The sequence below is a fragment of the Delphinapterus leucas genome, chromosome 6 (genome assembly GCF_059928025.1).
Source record: "Delphinapterus leucas isolate spDelLeu-1000000601 "Yukka" chromosome 6, BTC_Dleu_Yukka2, whole genome shotgun sequence".
In the NCBI taxonomy this organism is placed as follows: Eukaryota; Metazoa; Chordata; class Mammalia; order Artiodactyla; family Monodontidae; genus Delphinapterus; species Delphinapterus leucas.
This window is the reverse complement of record NC_143134.1, coordinates 122848656-122874057: the sequence shown is the minus strand read 5'-3', so window position 1 is coordinate 122874057 and position 25402 is coordinate 122848656. Positions and strand designations below refer to the sequence as shown.

Sequence of the window (25402 nt, the reverse complement as noted above, 5' to 3'; positions counted from 1 at the left end):
ACATGGGCCCAATCCGTCAGCTCTGCGGGGACAGGCCCAGGCAGCCAGCCTGGTGGTCGGGCCAGCACCTGGCTGGAGGCCGCCTGCAGGGAGGAGCCCTTTCCGGACACCTCTCGGAGACTATTCAGAGCGAAGGAAACCAGCCTGTCTGCTTCAATTCCCACTGACGATGTCCATGTGTCATTAGTGCCAATTAGGAGAAGCGAGGGCAGCAAAGCATTTGGCCTGGGGCCCGGCCTGGTGGGAGGGTCACTGTGGGACAATTGAATTCCCCACCAGACAAATGTGATTACCGGTGGAGCCCGGGCCCACCCCCTGCGGGGCCGAGACATAAATGGCCAGGTGGGGCGGCCAAGCTCACCCAGCCATGCAGGTCCCCAGCCCCAGCGTGCGCGAGGCGGCCTCCATGTACGGCACAGCGGTGGCCGTCTTCCTGGTCATCCTGGTGGCCGCACTGCAGGGCTCGGCACCCCCCGAGAGCCCCTTCCCCTACCGCATCCCCCTGGACCCCGAGGGGACCCTGGAGCTGTCGTGGAATGTCAGCTACGTGCAGGAGACTGTCCACTTCCAGCTCCTGGTGCGGGAGCTCAAGGCCGGCGTCCTGTTTGGGATGTCGGACCGTGGCGAGTTGGAGAACGCCGACCTGGTCGTGCTCTGGACCGACGGGGACAGTGCCCACTTTGGGGTGAGTCTTCCCTCCGCAGTGCTCCTGAACTTGCCTTTTCCTCTACACTCACCGTCCTTAACCTGGCAAAGGAAGTCTCCCTTCTGCCTCTCTGGTCACGTTTACTCTGAGCATCCCTTGTGTCCCAAGCTTGGGCATCTCGGGGATGCTGATGTGAGGACAAAATGGGAAGTAGATGACTTCCACGGTCCTTGACTGCACACCCCAAATGACAGACCTCAGCGCGCCCAAGGAGCACAGCCGCACACGAAGGACACACTCGCCACATAAACACACGTCCTCCACCGCCCCCGCCCTCGGGAGGGCGGCCGCCACGTACCCACCCGCACGAACAACGCCCAGAGGTCACACGCGGCCAAGCACGGTGGCTGGCCTGCCTGCCCACTGCCAAGGACGCGGTGCTGGCTCATGTGGGTAACCTGAGCAGGTACAGACTCCCCGGCCCCCAACCCAGGCGTGGAACGAACCGTCCGTGGAGTTAAGCCAGGACGCTGAGGGCGTGCGCTTCACTCCACGCCCGAAATTCACCCCCATTCTTGCCAGAAAGGGAGGAGTGGGGGGAGGTTTCCCTTCAAAGGAGAGAGGTTTTGGGGGCCCTCGACAAGCTGAAGGGAGGCCCTCTGGGTTGGGGGAGCCTAGCCATCTTGCCCTGAGCCGCCACCCTACATTCTTCCACCCTGACCTCTCTGGGGACCAAACCCAACTCTCTCACGGAAACAGACGCAGGAGGGAGGCACTTTATCTGTGAGCAGAGGGGCTCTTCCTTCAACTAAGTGTGGGAATCCAGCGGCGCACCGAGCCAGGGTCAGGACAGGCCCCCGGCCTCGCGTACCTCATCTGCAGAGTGGGTACAATAATCCCTCTCCACCTTCTTGCGATGTGTGAGTTCACACGAGCTGGTCTTTCTGGAACCCGGCGGTGCTCTGTCCAACCCCTGCCACAACTCTGCAGGCAGGAAGGAGCTCTGCCCACTTCCCAGGGGAGGGTGGGTGAGCCCGACCACCAGCCAGACGGGGTGGGGCCTCCTGGGACCCGGGCTGTCCCACCTCTCCTCCACCAGGATGCTCAGTGGCTACGGGTCACGGCCAAGAAAGACCTGGGCAGCGCGTCCCAGAGGAGCCGCCAAGCCCGGGAGCAGCTTCCCCGGCTGCCAAGAGAGCTGGGGTCACTTGGTCCTCCAGCACAGGCAGGATTAATTTGCCCAACAAATTCCTATGCAAACAAATGTCAGACTTGTTTTTCCTCCTTTAGCAAATATGTTCAACAATTAATTCTAGACTTCCAGCCGAAAGCTCACAAGCCGGCTTTCTGCTTCTGTTTGAAATGAGTCCTTCTGCAGATCAGCGGTGCACCCCAGCACGAGCTCCACTGTGCTTTTCTCTAGGGAAAATGTGGCAAAATCTTTTGCAGGTTTCTTTTTTGCTCAAGGAAATGAGGAAAACATGCTTCAGCCCCGAATGCAGGGTTTAAGAAAATCCTAAGGCCAAGGACTGGTGGTCCCGTGTTGTTCCTGAACTGGAATAGTGGCCTGCTGGTCGGGGGCAGGGTTTCCCTCACAGCCTCCTTGCCAGGTGGACGGCTTTCTGGGCCCTGGCCTGGAGCCCCGGCGTGGCCGAGCCTTAGAGCCTGGTGCCAGGGAAACAGCTAGGAAGAGGGGAGGGCAGGGTCTGGCCAGAACCACCACCCTCGGACATCCTGGGGAAATGCAGCGGGTCCGTTTCCTCCTGGGCCTCGGTTTACCCTCTCCGGGCAAGGCTAAGACTAGGGCGAGGTGGGCAAGATGCCGGGGGGCGGCGTTTCAGGCGGGCTTACTCTCAGGGGTGTGCAAGTGCGGGGTGGGCCCCCCAAACCCTCTCCGAGGCTCCGTGTGCTGTTAAGGTCCCTCCCTCCACAGACCAAAGGCGATTCTTTGTCTAAGGCTCCTGGGTCCCACCCAGAGGTCTGGGAAGCTGCATGGCTAACCAGCCCCAGTGAGTCCTGGGGCCGTGTGTCAAGGGCACAGAGGAAGAGAGTGCAGTTGGAGGTCAACTCCACTGTCTCAGGCAGACACCGAGTGTGGGCGTGACGCCCACCCCGGGCAGAACCCCAGGAGCCCCAGGTCGAGATGTGTCCAGGGGCTGCACCGCGGGCGGCCAACCCTGAACTCGGCCCCTTGTGCTCCGAGCCCGCCCTTGCCTCTACAGGACGCCTGGAGTGACCAGAAGGGGCAGATCCATCTGGACGCCCAGCAGGATTACCAGCTGCTGCGGGCACAGAGGACCCGGGAAGGCCTGTCCCTGCTGTTCAAGAGGCCCTTTGGCACCTGTGACCCCAAGGATTACCTCATCGAGGTGGGTGGCAGCCCGCTTGCCCAGGAGACCGTGGGCTGCGTGGAGCCCTCTCGCATACCAGGGCGGTATCCCTGGGCCAGCCGTGCACAGAGAGCGTGGATTCCAGAGGCGGCTGGGTGGGGACAAGGCAGGTGGGGAGAAACCAGCTCTGCCGTCGGCGTCTGATCCCTCAAGCAAGCAGCTCTTGGTTGACACATAGCTGACGTGTTTCTAGATGTTGGTCTCGCCCTGAAGCTTTCAGACAGGGACCTGAGTGGTCTTCCTCCTGACTAGTTCTCTCTTCCTGGTCCAGCATCTTCAGGAGAATTCTGGAAAGAGCCCAGGAGACTTGGTTTCCCAGGCTGGCTCTGTGGACAACGGGCTGTGAGGCTCAGGGCAGGTCCCCTCCTCCTCTGGGCCTCAGTTTACCTGTCTGTAAAAGGAGAAAAGGGAATTAGATGATCTGTAAGGCTCGACCTGCTCTGTCTAGGAATTCACAGCCGCAACAGATCTAAAAATCCTTAGGCTTCTCACGCTGCTCCAAGACCCTTAGGGAAAAACAAACCAGTTATCTCCTGAAGGCAAAATCCTTTCCACTTTCCAATGCACCTTGACACCCAAAGTCTGTGTTACCTTTATGACGTGTCAGCGACATGGGTTGGCCCAGTGCTACACGAGGAAACTGAGGCCAGACAGGGGAGGACTTGCCCAGGGACACACGGCAGAGAGGGGACAGAGCTGGAGACAGAGGAAGTGCCCTTCCAGAAGGAGGTCTGAGTCCTTACCCTCCTGGCTCACCTTCCGCATGGACAAGGGCAAGGGCAGGCAGAGGACCCTCTCCCAGAACTTTGCATGGCGTCTGGTGCCAATGTGTGCTCAGCTCAGAGCCTCCAGCCTGGGTGTGGGGAAGCCTCCTGCCTGGAGCTCTGAGACACCTGTGCAGAAAACAGCCCTGTCCCCAGTGACCCTGGGGGTGCTGGAGGGAACACATGTCCCAGGTGAGCCAGCCGGCCTGGTTCAAAGCGACCCAGCAATGGTTAGTTGAATGGATGCTAAGCAAATGTAGATAGAAAGCATTTAGGAAGACAACATGTATTAATGGCTGGTGCAAACCGTGGGCTCTGGGGGTGGTCGGCCTTGGATTTAATCCCAGCCAGGTCCACACAGAGCCTCAAAGCTCCCCTCCTTCGGAGAGGTGAGAATCGGGCATGTCACCAGCCAGGCAAGTGTGGGTAGGGACCTGGCATCTCCCCGGTTACCAGGAGCCCAACTCTGGGGGTGTGAGTGGGTGAGTGCCGGGCCCTGTCTCGCCTGCAGGACGGCACCGTCCACTTGGTGTATGGGATCCTGGAGGAGCCGTTCCAGTCGCTGGAGGCCATCAACGTCTCCAGCCTGCAGACGGGGCTACAGAGGGTGCAACTGCTGAAGCCCAACATCTCCATCCCGGCCCTGCCCTCGGACATGCGCACCATGGAGATCCGCGCCCCAGACGTCCTGGTCCCCAGCCAGGAAACTACGTACTGGTGCTACATCACCGAGCTCCCGGACGGCTTCCCTCGGCACCACATCGTCATGGTACGTGGGCCCAGTCCTATCCCAGCTCTGCCTCCCACCTGGGGCCTCAGAGGTGTTCTGCCCTGGGGAGCTGTCCATGGTCCTGCTTGGACCAGTGACCTCTGTGGTGTGGACCCCAGGCAGGGTCTGAACTTTCTGCAGCCACGGTGTGCTCTGCCCCGCCCCCCGTCACCCTGCTCAGTCCCCACCCTCCCAGGGCTGCTGCACCCCAGCTTCCCAGCCTGGACCACAGGCAACTGATGTCTTGATTTTTGCATCTTATCTTGGGACTGGAACTGCTGTCTAGCTATTTATCTGTCCGTCAGGACACCCTCCTCCTTCATGAAATAACAACTCAACTCAGAGCTCAATTGCTCTAAACACCTTCCTGGAGATATAACAGTAACGACGGTAGCTGTTGAATGTCCCCTCTTTGCCTGGCCCGGGGGAAAGAGGAGGTGGTTTACCCCCTCCATCACCACAATACTACACACATAGTGCTAGATATTATCACTCTTATTTCCATTCGAGGACGTGCAGCCCAGAGAGGTAGTGTGAGTTCCCAAAGTCACACAGCAGGAAGTGGTGGGCCTGACTCAGTGCTGCACCTGCCCCCTAGGCTCAGCCTTGCCTTGGGCAGTCTCCGTGTGTCTGTGCAGCCACTGCCACGTTCACACGAGGACTGCTGCCTTCCTGTCCCCCAAGCCCCTTATCGGGAAATGACTGGCCTGGGTCCCCTTCCCTTTGCTCCTGAGCTCACCGTGAGCTGCTGGCAGATTCTGGTTCCAGGGTGGTGGCTCCACCCCCAAAACCCTGAGCCCCAGAAGCACCCCTGGAAATCACCTGGCTCAACCCTCCCATTTTACAGAGAGGCAAGCAGAGGCCCACGGAAGGGAGCTGCTGGGTGAGAGCCCCACCAGTGGGGGTGAGCAGGTGGGTGGGCGGGGTCCACTGTCCCAGGTCCAGTGGGTGCTCTGCTCCCGCAGTACGAGCCCATCGTCACCGAGGGCAACGAGGCCCTGGTGCACCACATGGAGGTCTTCCAGTGCGCAGCCGAGTTCGAGAGCTTCCCCCACTTCAGCGGGCCCTGCGACTCCAAGATGAAGCCGGAGAGGCTCAACTACTGTCGCCACGTGCTGGCTGCCTGGGCCCTGGGCGCCAAGGTGCGTGCCCTTCCCAGCATCTCCCCAGGGGGCCCCCAGTTATGCATGAGAGCCTTCAAGAAGTGAGGCCCCCAGGGCAACCCAGGCCCCGAATAACCCCGTCTCCCCACCACCTGTGCATTGTTGGAATCCCATGGCTCTTTTGGGCCACGAACGCCTTCTCCAGCCTCCGTTACTTTCCTGTAAAAATGCAGGAGCCCCACAACCTAACATTCCTCGTGGGCATCGCTCTCATTCCCCCGATCAAGTTCCGCTGGACTTGGAGGGGTCTGTGCACAGGGTGGTCCCGGGGCTGGCCTCCCTGGGCTGTGTCCAGGGTCTTCCAGCAGCTTCCTCCGCCGGCTCAGAGGAGGGGCTTGGGCGGTGGGCTCGCCTGGGGGCATGAGCTCTCCCCGCTCCCTGACCCCGAGTCTAATAGGAACATTGCATGGGCTGGTAATGAGCTGCCCATCAGGGGGAGAGTCCTAATCTGGCTGCCCCGCCAACAGCGCTCGCTGCAGCTCAGGCCCCAGCACATGGGTGGGTATGCCCTGACCGCCCCGGGACCCCTCTCTTGACACCCCAGTCTGTCTGCCTGGCCTGACCCCACCCTCCCTGCTCCCTGCAGGCCTTTTACTACCCAGAGGAAGCCGGCCTTGCTTTCGGGGGCCCTGGGTCCTCCAGATTTCTCCGCCTGGAAGTCCACTACCACAACCCGCTGATGATAAAAGGTAGGGAGCTCTGAGGTGTGCTTCCAGCCTTACCGTCCTCCCCTCGGGAACCCTGGGCGCGGCCATACCCAGTTAGGAAGATAGCCGGGCTGGCGGGGCTTAGCACCGCATCCCTCTCCCCCCAGGTCTAGCCTCCTTGTCGCGTGGCCCACCGCGGCCTGCGTCCCTCTTGTCTCTTGTTCACTGCCCGTCTCCTGGGCCTGCGGTGGGCTCCCCAGGCAGAGTCTCATCGGCTGGCTCATCCGCACGGTGGGGGCCCAGCATCTTCACCCCTCCCCCTTCATAAACACCAGCTGCCATCCACACGACGCTGTCCCAGGTACCACCTGGGAAAGGCAGGTAGAGGTTTCTTGTGTGCCTATTTTGCAGAAGAGCAAATTAAGGCCAGTGGTAAAGGGATGCCTCCAGGGCCATGAAGCGAGTAGGAATTTAGAGCCAGCAGGTCTGGTCTGACCCGTCTGCATGGCCTCGGTGGTGCAGCCACGCTATGGCCGAGCCCACACTTGAACCTGGCAAGCTTGGTCTGATTCTGAAGCTTTAAGGAATCATTTAGATGTCGGGTCCATCTGAGTAAACACAGCTCACCCCTCCTCCCACACCCTTTCCTCATTGGCACCCGACAGAGCAGAAGGCTAGCATCAGGTGTGCCAACCAACGGGGTCACAGACAATGGAGGGAGGTCACAGGCCGGAGTGGTCGCATGTGCCGTCTCCCCTGAAAATCTAACTTCTGTGAGGCTGCTCAGACCAGGAGATGCCCCCCCATCCCTGACCTCCCCTCCCCAAAGGGGTGACTCTCCAGCACCCATGAGAGGTGGCTCTGCTGTCCCCAGAACAGGCTGGGCCAGGACAGGGCACATGGCAGGATGGCAGGATGCAGACCACTCCAGAGCCAACACGATCCCTGCCTAGAACCCAGCCGCCAATGGTTTGACCATTGGGAGGCACGGCCCCAGGACTGTCCTCAGGGCAACGGGAGTGCCTGGCTCACTGGGGGGCGTTTCTGGCTATGAACTTCCCTCCTGCTTCTCAAAACCTGTCACAAGAGAGTAAATGCATGCCTGGAGTGTGAATGTGTCGATGGGATTTTATTTCCATGTGCTCTGTGTCAGGGTGGCAAACAGGTTCTGCTCACCGGGACTCCTCTGACTGACCCTCAGCTGCAGCTCCAGCTCCCTGCTGGAAAGGCAGCTGAAGGCCGTACTGGGATTGATTAGCGATGTCTGCCCTGGGCACTGGAGGGGTGGCTCTTGCTTGTTTCGCGCTGTTGAATTTATACTAGGCAAACAGAAATCCACAAGGCCCCCTCCTGTGAGATGCAGGATCATGTCTCATTCCCCAATTTACCACACCAGACCTTAGGTCCAGAAAGGTGCAAAGGCTTTTTAGGAGGGAGACACAAGCAAAGTGCAAGAAGTTATGAAAGGAAGGGTCCACACGGCCTGGGCAGCATCATGGCGGCTTGTGACCTGGGCCTCGGAGGACAGGAGCATTTTCACAGGGGAAGCTGACAGGTGCTTCATTCCAGATGGAGGGATAGGCTGTGCTGTTCAGAGACACGGAGGTGGGAAAGGGAGACAGGCGGTCCAGCCTGGCTGCAGTGTAGGGGATGGGAAAGAGAGGTGCGGGCAGATAGCAGGGACTGCTGGGTCATCCTGTACCTGAAGGAGGAACAACCAGCGTCAGTCTTTAGGGTGATGCTGCCAGCTGATACTGTATCCGAAACGGACAACATTTTCCTCTCTCTGTTTCACCAGCATCTCCTGCCATATATTGTCACGTAGCCCTCTTCCTCTCACTCACTCTCTCTTTTTTTACATGACATTTTTCATTTGTGTAAGTGAGGGGCAGAAATAGTCTGAGAGATGAGACATCAGCTCCCGGCCAGGTCCCAGCCTGTGTCTCCCTCGCTGCGGGACCCTGGGTGGGTGACCCCTACCCCTGCTTCCTGACCTCCCTCAGCTGTCCTGAGGCTGGGAAAGCTCCCAACTGGATGCGGGCACCGGGCTGTGCTCAACCAGTAGCCACCAGCGCCTTCTTCCTGGCTGCATTAACTAATACTTCCCGCCACCACTGGAATTATCTCCAGAGCACACAGAGGCGTATCCGTCAGCCTGGGCCTTGGCATGACACGGGATTTATTGCTCATTTAAAGCCTGAAAGCAAACGGATTTTTGAAAACTCCTTAAGCATCAGGGAAGTCTGTCTCTTCCTGATTATCTGCTTGTATTTATGGATCTTTTGCCAGATATAAGGATGCTCCTGTCACTTTGCAAATCTGGAGATGGGTCTCTTTTCTCTAAATATCAAAATTCAACAATTATTTCACTATTTAATCCCCATCTGAATTTTAACCAATTGCATCTCCCTTTTTATTATTATCCTCTGATGTAATCAGCCCAGAGATACAGAGGCTGAGTCTGGACATTGCAGGAGGAGAACGGGGCAGGGAGGGAGGGCGGCAGAGGCAAGACGGTGTGTCCTCTGCTCCACCTCAGAGCAGCTGAGCAGGGAGACAGCCCTGCCCCCAAAGGTGCCCTGGGCTGGAGTCCCAGCTCGGCCACTTCCCAGCCCTGCAATCTTGAGCAGGGTCTTCAGCTCAGGTTCCTGGCCTCAGTTTCCCCATCTGTCATTGCGGGAGGATGATTCTTCCGTTACACGGGCTCCCCCGCCCAGCTCCCAGCTCTCCTGCCCATTCCGAGGGGATGGGCCATGTCCAGCCCCTACTCCTCTCCCATGGGACCAGCCCCGAGATGCTCAGGGCCTCGCTGACCGACTCCTGGCAGGGAAAGGGATACTCGAGACCTGTGGGTGCCGGCATCCCCAGACCTCCGTCCGTCAGCTTCGTATGACCACTGGGAGGCTGCCCAGGGAGCCGTGGACTCTCCAATTTGTCAACTACAAGAAGACCTGGCAGGTGTGGCTGGAACATGATGGGCAGAAGCACCAAATTCTTCTTTGGAACAGGTCCTTGACTTCGAGCCCAGAGAGGGACAGCAACTTGCCTGAGAGCACACAGCACACTGTTGAGCAGATGGGACCCGGGACGGCGTGTGAGCCGGGGGGGCTACACCCTTAGCGCTGACCCTGCTCCAGGGGTCCACGCTCCTGCTTAGGTTTCTCCTGCGATGTCCTCCCAGCATACGCAGCCCCTGGGTCAACCCTGCAGGACAGCAATCAAAGGAGGAAGGAGGGAGAGAGGCCACAAGAAGGATGTGCCTTAGATGCTTCTTGCTGACTTCACCACACAGACTCACGCTCACCTGCCCGATGGGGCCGAGGCTCCTCTGTGAGAGTGGCCACGCCCTGCTCTCTGCCCAAACCTCACCGACAGGTGTCCTGCTGGTCAGTTCCAGCTCAGAGCCCTTTGAACCAGCAGGAAGAACATCAAAGTACTTCCCAAGCCCTCCGAGGTGTTGGCGAGCTTCCTAAATGCACTGCAGGCATCTCACCCGACCCGGTTCAACAGCACGGTTTTGGGTTTTCTTTCGTTGCCTTAATCAAGTCTTTCCAAAGCATTCACCTCGTTTTCACAGAAACAATGGCCTTTGCCTTGCACGTGGGAATTGCACAGGTGAATTGGTCCTTGTAACCATGGCGTCCGCCTGGGGTAAACAGGTGTGGGAACAAATGCAGGCGGGTGCGGGTGTGGGTGACTGGTGCCTCCTGGTTGAGGGTGGCTAGTGGGGTCCATGTGCCAGGCGGGGGTCGGGGCGAGGGGCTCCGCTCACCTCCGTCCCTCCTCCTCCCAGGCCGGCGCGACTCCTCAGGCATCCGCCTGTACTACACAGCCACGCTGCGGCGCTTCGATGCGGGCATCATGGAGCTGGGCCTGGTGTACACGCCTGTGATGGCCATCCCCCCACAGGAGACGGGCTTCGTCCTCACCGGCTACTGCACGGACAAGTGCACCCAGCTGGTGAGTGGGCCGGACATGGGGCTGGGCCTGGCACCGCCCTGCTTCCCCTGCTGAGGCCCCGAGGGTGGGGGCCGAGGTCGGTGGCTTGTGGCTTTGCTTTCCCCACCCTGCAGCTCCACCAGCGCCCCCCCCCCCACCTCCTCTGGATGCCAAGGAGCCTTCCCACCGGCCGGCGTGCGTCTGCACCTTCCTCTCCAGTAATAACTGGCTCCCATTTAGTCCAAACCTGAACCAGTGTTTAAAATACATGTCCATCCTATGAATGAGATAGACAACGCATTCGCCATGAGAAACGCAGCCTCTCCCCCTCCCCAAGGTAGCCAGTTGCTGGATCTCTTGTGCCCCTTCGGACTTTTTCCCTACCTGTTTCTACAAGCCCTTACATGCGGCACGTTTAAAAACAAACTGAATAGTGAACGTTTGTCCGTGACGCCCTTTAACCGACGCACAGCACGGATTCAGTGGGAACTTCACTGGCGCCAGACCAGGTGAGGCGAGCGAAGTGCCTGGGGCGCAGGACACAAGGGAGCACTGATCCCCAGGGCTGCCGTGCGAGGGCAGGTGTGGTACAGGTAACGCTTAGACTCGGGGGCAGATGGAGGGACCGAGCTTCGGGAGGAGCGGAAGTGACTCCCCAAATTCTGGACCCTCGGTTCTCCCCGGCCTCCCCCCATCCTGGCCTGTGCTGAACTGTCCCCTCGTCACCAGTATCCAGGCTGCTGTCAACTTTCCACTAACAGGAAGAAGCCCTCAGGGAAATTCTGTGCCCGCGGGAAATGTGTATCAGGTGTATTCTAGAGGTGGAATTGCCACGCACAGGGATGTGAGCTTTAATTTGAATAAATCTGGCAAAAAGCCCCCCCAGAAAGCCCGTTCTGGGGCTTCTTCCCCCCACAGTACCAGAGGGTGCCTGGTACCCCAGACTTACTGACCCACCATATTATCAATGCTTAAAATATTTTCTCAATCACTTGGGAGAAAAACATCACTGTCGTTCAATTTGAATTTCCCCATTTGTAGAAGTTGAGGGTGTTTGCACCTGTTTCTTGGCCATTTGCCCTTCCTTTCTGCGAATATCTGTTCATAACGTTGTCCAGTGTTTCTAGTGGGTTGTCTGTCTTACTACTGGTAGAAACCAATAGTTCTTTCTATATGGTGGCTGTTAACGGCGTGGTCTGTTGGGAATGCCGCAAACACTCCCTCCCATGTGGTGCCTTTGCTTCTCACGATGACCTGCAAGGTGAGTGTTAGCGTCCCCACTTCACAGATGGGGAGACTGAGGCTTGCCGGGGCCACAGTGCCTCCAGTTGCAGAGTGAGGAGTCAAACACGGGTCTCTCTGACTTCACACAGCAGCCTGCTTTGTGATGCGGTTTATATGCGGATTTGTCTTCTCAGTGAATGGATTCCCTGGGATTTGCTCTTCCCGGGAGCTCCCTGAGCCTCCAAGTCTTAGGCAAGCAAAGGGCCCTCGAACTGAAGGGACAGAGCTGTCAGACTGCACTGGCCTCACCTGCATCCACGGTGGGTCAGCTCTTATCTGAGACCAGGGGTGACAAACCGTAACCACACCAGCATCTGACACTTTCCCGTGTCCCCAGAACGTGGTGACACCTTGCCGTGTGAAAGTCTCTGTGGCCTGAGCCTGGAGCTGGGGCTGCAGACTCACCGGCAAAGAGGGGCCCCAGGCCAAGTGACTGACCTTTGCCAGGGGTACACGGGTCATGTTGACCCGCTGACCTTGAGAATATGCCTGTCACCAGCCTGGGAATGCAGACCTGCCTTCTCTCACCAGAGTCTCTAAATACTTTACAGCCCAAAATAAAAATAACTCAGTTTTCTTGTTCCCCTTTAAATGGTACATTCTTTGTGAAAATCGCATTTCTGTGGACTCTCATGGAAGGGCCTCCGGCAGAGTGGGGGATCTCATCTCCGTTAGCAGACCTCCGAGGGGCGTAATTTCTGCAGTCGGAAGTCTGGCCTGGTCTAGGTATCCTCACCCAAGACAAGCCAAGAAGAAGTACAGTGTTTTGGACCACAGGCCCCAGGACAGCAATCCCCCTGCACCTGTCACACACCCACGACTCTGGGCCAGTGGTCGGCCTCTGGGGACCAGACGGGAGAAACCCAGGGCCCCATTGGTCAGCAGGTGCTCCCAGGCCTGGCCCCAATGGTCACAAATGTGGCCACAAGGTTTCCCAGTCCTCATAATGATGAGGGCAGGGGACAGTAGCTGGAGGAGAACAAGATAGAAGCCAAACGTGAAATCGGGTGACGTGCAGAAGTGCAGCAGCCTGGGGTCGCTCAGTGACGGGACGAGGGCACCAGGACCTCCCTGAGCAGCTGGTGGGGTGGACGAACACGGCGGTGTGTGGTCAGGGAGATGACCACGTCGAGCAGAAAAAGCTTGACGTGTGTAATCCGTTTTAGGAAACGTTCTGTCTAAATCAAGTGAATGTTAACGCAAGGGAAACATCTGGAAAATGGCCGTCTGCCCTGGTGGTGATGTGAGAGCTGGCCTGTTTCCTCCATGCCGCCCGCCTGCAGCTTCACGGTCACACCACGGCTGTAGTACCAGGTGACGGTGACAGCAGGGAACAGCGGCCTGGCTCTCACGCGGATGAAGGGAGGTCGTGCCGAGGGCAGCTGGGGACCTGCCAGTGCTGGAGGCTGGCAGAGGCTGGACAGGACGGCTGGCACTGCTGTCCCACGTCATCTGCCGGACGTGAGGACCCTAGAGTCTGTGGAATAGAGGCAGAATGAACCGACCAGCCTTCGGAGGCTCAAGAGAGGACCCAAAGGGAAGCCGTCGGCAGCCGGACGAGCCTCAGGCTTCTCTCCAGTTGCGGCGCGTGGGCTTAGTTGCCCCGAGGCACGTGGGATATTAGTCCCCCAACCAGAGATCGAACCTGCGTCCCCTGCCTTGGAAGGCAGATTCTGAACCACTGGACTGCCAGGGACGTCCCTCTACTGAGTTTTCTGATGGGGGGTTTCACCGATCCGGGAGAAGGAAGGGCCTGGGTGATGCAAACGGTCCAGGGAAGTACTCACATGGCCGTTCTCTGGCCCTAGGGGTGCAGACAACCATGTGGCCAGGCCCTGACGCCCCCCCCCCATCCCCGCAGGCTCTGCCTCCTTCCGGAATCCACATCTTCGCCTCTCAACTCCACACGCACCTGACGGGCAGGAAGGTGGTCACGGTGCTGGCCCGGGACGGCCGCGAGAAGGAGATTGTGAACAGAGACAACCACTACAGCCCTCACTTCCAGGTAGGGCCCACCACCCCGCACCCCTTCCCCTCCCCGCCCCACCCTGCCGGCCCGCGCAGGGCATGGCTGTGGGCTGTCCGACCCTCCCTCTCCCGACGGCCATAGAAACGTCCCCTTTCCGGGGCTCCCTCTCCTGGGCCAGGCCCAGACACCCGAGGAGCACACACAGCCAGCCGGTTCCTCTTGCTGATTTCATCTGGGGGAGGGACTCCAGTGGGGGATCCTGGCGTGTAGCCGACTGAGGGATTCGGGGGACCCTGGCAGCTTGATGGTAACATCCATCTTAGATGACCACCTTCTTGTCCTAATCTGTTCCTGACCAGAGGCCAAACTTAGCCAGTCCTGGCTTCCCATAGAGGAATCGGGGGGGCTGTGTCTGCAGTACTCTGAAGTCTCCCCTCCCCCCTGCTCTGCCCCTCCCCCTCTCTGCCCCTCCCCTCCCCCCAACTCTGCCCACCCCAGGAGATCCGCATGTTGAAGAAGGTCGTGTCCGTCCACCCGGTGAGTGCCCGGTTAGGGACGGCGGGGGTGGGGGGGGCAGGAGTGCCAGGAGTGCCGTCCCCAGTGGGGAGGGACAGGAAGCAATGGGGGAGGGCAGAGGCTGTGGAAGGCCTTCCAGAGCCAGGTCCATGCAGGACAGGGGCTGGGGCTGCCCCACCGTGAGACTCACCGGGACTGCACGGAGGGACCGTAGAGGGGTCAGGACCAGACTGCACTTGGGGTGACAAGCATCCTCCCGCCCGATCAGCTGACCGCAGACCCAAGAGCTTTAGGGAGAGATGAGGGCATGGGGGTCACTGTGGGTCCCTCCAGCCCCAGGCAACCACCAGCCGGCTCTGTCCCATGTAGGAGGGGGCCACAGAGGCCGACGAGTAATCACCCCCTGGGGACACTCAGAGAGGGACCCTCATGTGTGGGTACCCTGGGCCCACTGCTGGCCTCCTCAGTAGTGGACTGACTACCGCAGTCAGGCACCAGGTGGGACGGGCCCAGCGCACCCGGTACCCGACGCGGGCCGGTGCTGACGGGCCTTTGTCGGCTTGGTTCTCAGGGAGACGTGCTCATTACTTCCTGCACATACAACACGGGAGACAGGAAGCTGGCCACCGTGGTAAGTCACCTGGCTTCTTGCCATCTGCTGCAGAGCACGTGGACAAGTCTTATCTCCTCTAGACCAGAGGGCAGGGCTGCCCCTCCTTCATTCATTCAATCAACCAGTGGCTCTCAGGGTGTGGTCCCTGTACCAGCAACGTCAGCATCCCCTGGGACCTTGGCAAAAAAAAACCGATGGTAAACTCATTGGTTCCTCCCCAGACCTATCGAGCTGGAGCTGGAATTTGGGTGGTGACACCGGCGACCCGTGGTTTAACAAGCCCTCTGGGTTATTTTGACGGCTGCCCTAGGTAGAGCGCCACGGCAATAAATAGCAACACTAGAGCTGGTGCTGGGGAGCGGCCACAGGCGTGAGGTTGCTCCTTGCCCCCAAGGAGACAGGCCTGCCACCAGCGACAAGCAGAGTTGGGATAAAACTAAAGACGTGGTGGAAGTGTTGGGAGCAGGGCCAAGAGAGGCGATTGTCAGACAGAGACCAAGGAGGGGGAGAGGCGGGGAGGGCCAGGCAGAGGGGAGGTGGGCAGGCAGGCAGAGGACAAAGGTCATTCTCACACCTTTGGTAACAAACCTGCAGCCGCTTTTCTAACACACCGTTAATCTGCAAAAATAAAGGGGCCGCAGAGACGCTCGCTGTTACGCTGCCCCCTTTGGGCTTCGTGCTGAGACAATCCCGTGTAAATGTAGTTGACTCTGCTCCGGAGGGATGGGGCACGGGTTCATCTGGGCTGGGCTGTGGGCAGCCCAGGAGGAGGATCCGTCCAGGGCTAGGTGTGCAGGCAGCGCCAACAGATAGGTGGCCACGTGACGAATCGAACAGCTGGGGCACCTCTGAGAACAAAGGGCGACCCCGTTAACAATCATGCCGGGTCAACAGGCACAGACCAAGACCGCCCGAGCGCACTGACCGCTTCCTGACAGAATCTCTGACTGTCTCGATAGTCAGCGTAGGTCCCAGGAATCATCCCGGGAATCACGAGGTTCCGAGTGCACCAGACCTGGTGTTGAGTCCCAGCCTGCGCTGTCCCCTCCCTTACCCAGGAACTCTGGTCTGCACCCGGTACAGCTCTGTCTTCATTCAGCTGACGTTCATTGAACGTCTACTCTCTGTCCCATTTAGTTTCCTTTAAGACAGCTTTATTGAGATGTAATTCACATGCTGTACAATTCACCCACTTCAAGTGTGCGATTCAATGACATTTAGAATATTTGCTACGTGCAACCGTCACCGCAGTCAATTTTAGAACATTTCCTGCCCCCAAAAGAAACCCCAAATCCTTCAGCCCCATACCCTCAGCCCCAAGCAATAACTGACCTACTTTCTGTCTCTACGGATTTACCAATTCTGGACTTTCAGATCAATGATATAATCTGTGCCCTTTTGTGACGGGCTTTTTTCACTCAGCATCGTGTTTTCAAGGTTCATCCAAGCCGTAGTGTGAGTCGGTGCCTCACTCCTCTTTCTGGCTGAATAAGACTCCATCGTGTGGATGGACCACAGTTGTTTGCCATTCACGCGTGGATGGACACTGGGGTGTTTCCACCTCTTATTTAGGGTTCACACCAGTCTGCAAGGTAGGAATCCTTGTCTCTGTTTTCATGGGTGAGAAACTGAGGCTCAGAGAGGGGAGACACTTGCTGAAAGTCACACACCTGACAACTAGGGCTAAACAGGCATTTAGCCCCGGGCTGTGTGCCTGGAAATTTCCTGCCTCGTGACCCCTCCCTCCGTCTGGATTTAAGGTGACAACTGCTCTGGGTCTATGGTCACAAACTTGGTGGCGGGGGGGGGGCAGGAGAGCTTTGCAGGCACGCACCCCTGCCCTAAACCCCAGCATCTTCTTTTTTTTTTTGCGGTACGCGGGCCTCTCACTGCTGTGGCCTCTCCCGTTGCGGAGCACAGGCTCTGGACGCGCAGGCTCAGCCGCCATGGCTCACGGGCCCAGCCACTATGCGGCATGTGGGATCTTCCCGGACCGGGGCACGAACCCGCGTCCCCCGCATCGGCAGGCGGACTCTCAGCCACTGCGCCACCAGGGAAGCCCTGCAGCACCTTCTTTATGAGACTGCAAGGGGGGGCTCAGCACATAACACAGCCGCTAACGTGGAGCGCCTCCTAACCCTAGCCCTTCTCCACGCGGAGGACTTGCTGTAATGACTCAGCCTGTCTGTGCGTAGGAACGCTTGAAGCTTGGCCAGGACCCTCTGAGGCAGCTGTCCCAGGAAACAGTGAGATGGAGCAACTGGGGGCACCCAGCTGGCAGGGAGCAGGGCTGGTCCAGGCGCCAACACTGCACGTGCTGCCTCTCGGTAGGGAGTCTATGAGCTGAACAATGGCCCAGGCAGGACCGCAGCATCTCCTACCCTGTGGGCGAGGCCACTGGGGCTGAGGGTGGGAGATGTCAGGCACCTGCTTGGCATCCAGCCCGTGAACGGTGAAGGGGAGCCCCCCAGGCCAAGCCCTGCTCCGTGCTGCTTCTGCGAGGGCCATGCTCCCTGCCCCACCCGACCTCATCCGGGAGAAATGGTGTCACGTCCAGGGATGTTCTGGCCACGTGAGTGTTCCTGAGGGCTTCAGGCCACCGCCCCACACCCTCCTCGGGGAGGTGGCCCTGTCACCAGGCGGGATGACAGCGGAGGGCAGCAGGGCCTTCCCACACTCTGACAGCCCCGGGCCTGAAATGTGATTTCCATCCCAGGGTGGAGACAAAGGGAGGGCTTCCTGAGCACAGCCCGCAGAGGGTCGGGACTCTCTCTTTTGATGTCTGAGACAAGCAGTAGTAGGAGGTACAGGAATCTGTGGAATTCCAGGAGGGAGGTTATCTTCGTGATCTGAGGCCAGGACAGGAGGGCCCAGAGGCCTTGGGAAATGGGGGGTCAGAACCAGGGAACAATACAGGTGAAACCCTCCCCCGAGGTGCCGCTCAGGAGTGGGGCAGCGGCTCCTGGGGAATTTCCTTTTTAAACAGTCATCCTTGAGCAGAGCTGCCCAGGCTCCCTGTCCACTGCCTGGCGTGAGCCCTCAGCTGGGCTTTTTACGGCGCTTTTGTTCGCCATAAAGAAGCAGATGCCTTTCTCCCCTCAAACTTTCCCACCAGCCAAATAACCCCCCCCCTCCAGGCCCACTCCATTGTTCACAAAGAGCTGGGAGCCTAGGCAAGGCAAAGGTGGGCCGGGGCCATGCACCCAAACCTGCCCCTGCCCTGCTGGGGTCTGAGCCGCTGCCAGGCGGACCTCTGCTCCCTCCAGCCTGGCCCCTCTGCTGCCAGGTTCCTCCTCTTCCTGGGTCTGGGCTCCACGTTCAGCGGCTCTGAGAGCAGGGACCTGGCCAGGGGCTTAAAGCTGGTGGCACTCCGCTCCCTCCCAGGATGACAAAGCCACAGGTTTCCCTGGGTGGCTTGTGACAGCCTCTAGTCACCGGCGCCTCTTCTGCAGCCCCTGCTCCTCCCAGAGCCGAGTTCTGGAAATGATGGGTGGCCATGCGGGGTCTTCTGTGAGGGGAGGCCTCCCCTGCTGTCCCCAGTCCCCAGGCTCACACCGCAGACTGAGGGGACAACTCCCCAGCCAAGGTCGGGAGCCTGCATCCACTCAGGCCCTGCCCTTTACCCTCTCTGGGACTCAGTTTCTGCATCCATAAAATGGGTACACTAATACCCCTCTCTGGTGCCTCCGTTGTAGTTTGATTCCTAGCAACACTTACCACCACTCGAGACGAACGTACTGGCTGACTGGTTTGCTATTGGTCTCACCTGCAAAGGCTGGGAATTCCAAGAGGGCAGGGACTTTGCTTGCTCAGAACATGGTCTGGCACCGCGTGATGAGGGAACGAATGAATGCATGAATGCAGTGAATATATGAGATGTTGAGCGGCAGCGTCCAGGAGTAAAGCGCCGGTGCTGACGGGCGTCATCTCCGTCCCGCAGGGGGGCTTTGGGATCCTGGAGGAGATGTGCGTCAACTATGTGCACTACTACCCCCTGACACAGCTGGAGCTCTGCAAGAGTGCTGTGGACCCTGGCTTCCTGCAGAAGTATTTCCACCTTGTGAACAGGTGATGGCTCCAGGGGAGCACGTCTGCTGTGCCTCCCATCCCTGGGCATGGCAGGGGAACCCCAACCCAGAACCCCCCAGGCCCTGTTAGGCAGCTGGGCGAAAGTGAGGAATCCAGGAGCACGGGGAGCACAAATGTGGCAACCATGTCTCCACTCCCCCTTGAGGTGTCTGTGGCAGGCATCACTAATCGATCCCCGCACTTGTTTCCTAGTGAGTCTGGACTTGGCCTGAGAAGCCCCCTCCACCCAGCCCTGGAGCAGCCATTCCCTACTGATCCAAGCTGGCAGAAGAGATGAACCTATTAGCCGTTGCCAGCAGGGAGTCAGGGCCAAGGCAGTATGTTAGGAGGCTGGTGGCCTGAGAGCTACTCTGGGGACCCCACCCATCTACAGGGAGGCGTCATTTGCCCTGCTGGGCTCCCCTCCCCTCTGCCATACCCTACTCTGGGCTGTTTCTTCCCCCAACAAGGTTCAACAGCGAGGAAGTCTGCACCTGCCCTCAAGCCTCTGTCCCTGAGCAGTTTGCCTCTGTGCCCTGGAACTCCTTCAACCGCCAAGTGCTCAAGGCTCTGTACAGCTTTGCCCCCATCTCCATGCACTGCAACAAGTCCTCGGCTGTCCGCTTCCAGGTATGCCTGCCCTGTGTGTGTGTATGTGTGTGTGTGTGTGTCAGGGGCACGCCAGCCGCCGCCCTTGGAAACGCCGTAGCCCCTTCCCAACCCCCAGCGGCAAGTTCTGCGGCTGCCCACCCCTTAGTGCCCCAGGCCCCTCGGAGGACCCCGGTGTGGGTGACAGGGCTCCACCCCAAGGAGCTGGCAAGACGCACTCACACAAAACAGTTGAGTAATCTGGTGGTGACAGACGGGCCCAGACAGACAGCTGACGGTCTGCAGAGGGAGAAACTGACAGCCACCCCAGAAGGGCGCTACCCGCTCTCTGATGCCGTCACATCACGGGACTAATCTTGGTGGTATGAGCAGGCCGCCAGCAAACTCCCCCGGAGCCTAAAAATAAAGTGCTTAGGGAGGGGCAGGTGAGAAACCATACAGTCTGAAACTGCAGGCTGGTTTCTCTCCTTATCTGAGACCCACTGGGATTCAAAGGCATCTCATGTATTCCCCGGGCCAGCCGCCTGTCTGAGGCCAGGGCTGGTGCTGAGTTAGGCGTGGAGGGCTCTGCAGCCTGCAAGTCTGGAAGGCAGGTTTTCTGGAGGCATTTGGGAGCTGGATTAATTGCTATAAATCAAACATTCCCGGCACCAAGGGCGGGCCTCATAACGGCGCGTCAGAGAGCCGTTTAGGGCAGACGTCTGATGCGGTTAAAATGTGCCCTTTGATGCAGCCTCGTCATGGGGCGGGGGGGGGGTGGGGATCGCTAAAACATCAGCCTGTGCCCAGGGCTTCTGACTGCTTCTCTGAATGAAGTGAGGGGCGGCCAAGGAGGCACATGGGGGCCTAGGATGACTTCCAGGTGAGGACCCCCAAGTAGCAATGGGGGGTTGGTTTGGGACAAGGTGAGTTTAAGGGAAAGAGGTCATTCGGAAAAGTGCCTGGGGAGCTGGCCTCCGCTTCACCCCTCCAGCCTCAGTTTACCTCCTGGTCCCTTCCTTGCAGGGCGAGTGGAATCTGCAGCCCCTTCCCGAGATCATTTCCAAGCTGGAAGAGCCCACCCGCCACTGCCCAGCCAGCCGGGGTCAGAGCCCCGCCGGCCCCACCATGGTCAGCATCGGCGGGGGCAAAGGTTGAGTGGGTGTGGTCTCCTCGCTCCCCCATCCACGCCGTCCCTGTGGGCTCACGCCAGCTCTGCGCACCCCCCTACTCTACGAAGACCCCCATGGAGCAGCTCTGTGTGCCCAGGATGAGGGGCTGGACCAAGCCACTGCCTGAGACTAGGGTCCATTCCAGCATTCTCCCCCGGGGGAGTCCCTGCATGGCTGAGAGGGTCCCGTGACAGCTCCCTGTTGACCCACCGAGGACTGGGTGGACCGAGACCCTTGCGCACCCTTTTGACGCAGCGTAAGGGTAACCTCCCTCGGAGGTCTAGAGTCCAGGGCCCCGAAAGGCCTGCCATCTCTCTGGGAGGGGCCAGCCTCCTGGCACACGAGCCATGCCTGGCCGCCATCACCCGAGCTGGCCCCGCGTCCCCGGCCCCGGCTGATGGCGATCTGTGTGGGCATGTGACAGGTGAGAGCGCTGCTTCAACGTGTCCCTGCAGACTGGCTCACGTGTCGCAGTGGGCGTCTTCCCAGCCGACAGAGACAGGACAAGCCATTTAGCTAGTTAGAGACTTGCCTGGGGAAACTGCTCCATTGCAGGGTACATAGATATTTTCGCCCACCTAAAGGGAAACCCTAACAGCACCTCTCACCACCACCTAAAGGTGCGACAGCAGAGATCCAGACAAGGATCTGGGCGCCGGCTCCTTGGGAAGCGGAATTAATAGCCCAGGTCGCTTCTCTCTGCGGTGGGACAGGCAGCTGACGGAGCCAGCGGGCCCTGGAATCAGACCTGCGTTAGAAGTCCAGCCCCACCTCCCTGACCCTTGGTCTCCTCATCTGTAAAACGGGGCCAGCGCCGTGCGGGTTACTGAAACAATAAAACTCATGCACAGGGCGGCACCCAGCGACGGCTAGTACAGGGTGGTGCTGCCTGGCCAGGCACCCTGTCCCGGGCGGAGCAGAACATGCCTCACGCCTCCTGGGTCAGTCTTCACGTTCCTCCCTCTTTCTTCGCTGCCTCTGTTGAAGGCCAAGTTCAGCTCTTGGGTGGTTTCTGCCAGGAGTGACAGATTCAACTCTGTCCAGCCAGTTCAGCAAAATTCTGTACAGCCTCTAGGGGAGAGAGAGGGTGATGGATGGGCCTCCAAGTCCCCCCACAGCCCCGCCTTACACCCCAACAGCCGTCCGCTAAGCGCTGCCTCTCCTCCTGCCAGACACTTCATTACAGACCGGACGAACGGGCCCAGGCACCCTGCACTGAGTCATATAAATCATGGCTTCCCGCGCAGTAAGTCACAGGCCGTGATGGCTGTGAAACGCCAGGCCTGACAGAGGCTGCAGGGCGGCCAGCCCTCTGTCATCTTTAGAGCCCCGGACGACAGCGGGGAGAGAGGCCCCTCCCCTCAGGGCGCAGCCCTTGGGAGGGCAGCTGGAGCTCGCCCAGCCTCCGGCCCTGGTCTTCTGGCCCAAAAAGACCCCTTCCCTCTGATCATGCCCACCTGCCAGCCCAGACAGGGGTCCCCGTCAGCCCAGAGCTGTGGCAGAGGGTTCGAGGTTGACCCCCGGGCCTCACACCCACCAAGCCCCTCCTGGCCGCCATTGCTTTGTTCCCCAAACACACGGGACACACTTGTGGCACCCCAGCCTCACCAAGGAGGGAGCTGAGGTTCACAGAGGAGAAGGCCCTCCTCACCCGGGGCCCCTGGAGGATTAGTGGAGATCAGGAATCACCAGTTCCAGAACCTTCCGCCACCCACACCGACACCCTCTCCCCTTTACTCACTGCTGCTCTCAGGCTGCTCACGCGTTTCCTCGTGGGCAGCCTGCGCTTCTCCCCTACCCCGCCCAGATTATCGCGCCCGTGTCACTGATAAGAGTACATGCCCTGGTTCTGTGCTAACCCTCCCACGAACCCACGACGGACTGTCTCTGCTCCCACGGACAGATGGGGAAACTCAGAGATCTAAAGCTAGGTGCTGAGGTCATCCAGAGTGAGCATAGGGCCAGGAAGTGACCCCGGGCCTGTGTGACCGCAAAGCCTGGGCTCGCTACCTCCATTTCCTTGCTTAGGACCCAGGCACTGTCCCGGGGCCTCGTGGGGACTAAGCAACGACAGCTGGGACAAATGTTTACTACCTGAAAATAGCCGGTCAGGGCGAGGCACTACTTTGGCCAGGTCCCTCTGAGCGCTGTCCAGGATCCCCCATCTTCTGAAGGATTGGGGCGGTGAAAAGAGGGCGGTGAGGGTCCAGCAGCCTGGGTTCCCAACCCTCCCTCTGCTGTGTGGCCCTGGCCAATTTACTTTCCTTCTCTGGGCCTCCATCTTCCCATCTGCCCATGGAGAAGTTTCCCCAGCCTCCTGGGGACAGGAACTGCTCGGGTGACATGCCCAGAGTCCCAGGCTGAGGTGTGTCCACGCATGCTCAGTGTTGCGAAGGCCTGGGGCTGGGTGGTGGGGGCCGTTCCCAGGCTGCAGGCTCCAACGGGAGCAGGTGTGCCTGCCTGAGCCGGTCCCGGGAGGCTCCAGGGCTATATTGCCCGGTGGCCATTAGGCCCATGTGGCTGTTTAAGCTTAATTTTAAATGAATTAAAATGATATAAGATAAAACATTTGGGTTCTCAGTCACACCGGCCACATTTCAAACACTCAATAGCCACGTGTGGCCATGGCTACTGTACGTGCAGCCCAGGTATAGAGCATTTCCATCAACGTGGAGAGTTCCACCAGGCTGCGCTGCACCACGGCCGGGTCCCAGACGGCACCAGCTTAGCTGAGCTGCCTGGGCTGGGAGCCACGTGCATCCTCACATCCCAGCAACCCTCTTGACGGGCCCGGCTCCGGACAGAGCAGCTGGACCACCGCAGGGGTGCAGGAATTGTCCACGGAGGCATTTGGGGCAGGACCAGTCTCCCAGGCTAAGGATGGTCCCTCCTGCTTCGGAAGGTCCAGCCCCTTAGCCCCAGTGCAAAGCATTAGCAGCTTCCTCCATTATGACCACTGAGAGGCCTCCAAAAGCCCAGTGGGGACAGGCTCAGGACGGAGATGCTTCGATTCCCCCAACCGCCAAAGGCTCTCTCAGTCCCCGGCCCCCGGCCACCCATCCTGTGGTGCAGATGGAGAAACAGAGCCAGGGGCTCCTGGGGGCTCCTACTGTCCTCTGCTCCATTGCAGCGAAAAACAAAGCTTCTCGTTATCGCAAAGAACCCCCGTTTCGTCCCCCTCTGGCCCTTCCAAAATGCCCTGAAAACCACGCAGGGTCTCCCGGGGACACGCACGGCTCTATTTTCTCCCGTCTGTCTAGTGCCCCCACCCTCACCCACCCTCAAGCATACACTCCACATTTCCCTGCATTTTCAAGAGGTTCTTGGATGGAAGGCAGCCCACTGTGTCCCACGAATCCCAGGCCAGAAACTTCTGTGTTTGTGGCAGGTTCCTAATAAGGACTTGGGGAGCCTTCAGCGGGAGATTCTAGACTAGACCCCATGATGCTGACATCATGGCCCAGGAGGCCTTCCTTTGCCTCTGTGTGGGGACCCTCGCCCTCTGTCCCCTCCCTGGTCAGAAACCAAAGCTTTGCCCTGGGCTTCCATCCTGCCCCTTCCTCCTCTGGAGGTGAGAGGAGGGGTGGGGGGGGCAGGAGAGGGGAGGCGAGAGGAGACAGTTATTTAGGGTCCACGGAGGCAGTTCCTAGGAGATGCCTGGAGACCTCACGGGAGAGGGGAGGGGCGGCCCAGGCGGAGCCCTGTGTGGGCGGCCGAGGGGCAGTCACCCCCAGGCCCGGCCTGGCCCACAGACCCCTAGGTTTAGCGTTTCGGGGGTTAGCGTGTTTGCAGCGGGGGCCTTGGGCGATGAGCCTTTAAACTGGGGAGGCCGAAGAATAAAGCTGAGAGGGAACAAAGGCAGAACCAGAACCAGCTCATGCTGGGGGTGGTCTGAGGCCTTCCAGCACTGCCACGGGCCCCTGAGCCCCTGGAGTGGCTGTCAGGTGAGGAAAATCGGCAGGCCCCCTGAAAGGCCGCCTGGCACCCCTGGTGACTGCACCCAGCCCCATGGCCACGCTCGGCGAGGCCCCTCCCGGCCACAGCGTACACGCCTCCCCACGGCCCACTGCATGCCCCACTGTCTCCCGCTCGTGTAGTGGGGCAAGGACCCTGGGAGGAGTGAGGGTCTCACCAGGATCCCAGGGATTCCGCCTGGTGGACCCTCTTCGAGCTCACTCTGCACGACCCCGAGCCAGATGGCTCAGTACCTTCCTCTCCAGCAGTGACCTGGGCGGGTGGTTCTGGCCGCCCAAGGGAAGCGCTTTGTTCCACGGGGTGGGGATGAGCTGAGCGCTCGGCCCATCCAGGCCAGATGGTGCTTCTGTCAGGCAGGGAGGGTCCGCGGCAGGCAGAAGCTCCACTAGGGTGTCCTCAAGCGGAGGCAGGGCGAGGGAGCCCAGGGGCTGTGCCCCCACCGCCCCCTTGCAGATGGGGTGGCTGAAGCCCGGATGGGTAAACACGGCCCAGGCCACGTGGCAGGTCAGGCTCACCCCAGGACCTTAGCACGTGATGGGCTCGTCGTCCACAATCACTCAAATGTAGCCCCAGCTCCTCTCCTTTGCCAAATGCTTTTGTTGCCCCTCTTACCAGCTCTTCTGGAGGGAGGTGGGCCCCACGCCAGCTCCGTGTATATGAGGTGTCTGGGAATCGAGCGGGCTGCGAGTTGCCTGGGGATTCCACTGCCAGGGCCCTTGGTCCTCACTGAGGACAGGGGCCCCTCGTTCCCGCCAGCCATGCAAAGACCAGAGGCAGGGTGCCAGCGGCTCTGATGCAAATGCCCTTGCTGGGTGCAGGGGTCTGGGGCCCCTGTGGTCCCTAACAACCTGCCAGGCTGACAGACAGGAGCTAGTGAGACAGTCGGGGCCTTCACCGTC

General features: G+C 59.6%; 1 protein-coding gene across 1 annotated transcript; it reads left to right on the top strand.

Annotated features, from left to right (window-relative positions):
• The first annotated feature begins 193 nt into the window (after positions 1-193).
• Positions 194-21591, top strand: DBH (dopamine beta-hydroxylase). Its single transcript, XM_022578225.3, has 12 exons — positions 194-685; positions 2869-3015; positions 4312-4569; positions 5535-5711; positions 6319-6421; positions 10173-10339; positions 13464-13607; positions 14070-14108; positions 14659-14718; positions 18641-18768; positions 19239-19398; positions 20383-21591. The coding sequence occupies exons 1-12, from the start codon at positions 335-337 to the stop codon at positions 20512-20514; spliced, it is 1866 nt and encodes a 621-aa protein (XP_022433933.2). The 5' UTR covers positions 194-334; the 3' UTR covers positions 20515-21591.
• Positions 21592-25402: the final 3811 nt, after the last annotated feature.

What these genes read in the sequence shown, in the direction of transcription:
- DBH (XM_022578225.3), top strand. Translation starts at nt 335, where the DNA reads ATGGCCAGGTGGGGCGGCCAAGCTCACCCAGCCATGCAGGTCCCCAGC. An exon ending in GGGACAGTGCCCACTTTGGG is followed by an intron (nt 686 to 2,868) that starts GTGAGTCTTCCC and finishes TTGCCTCTACAG; the next exon opens with GACGCCTGGAGTGACCAGAA. An exon ending in CCTGGGCCCTGGGCGCCAAG is followed by an intron (nt 5,712 to 6,318) that starts GTGCGTGCCCTT and finishes TGCTCCCTGCAG; the next exon opens with GCCTTTTACTACCCAGAGGA.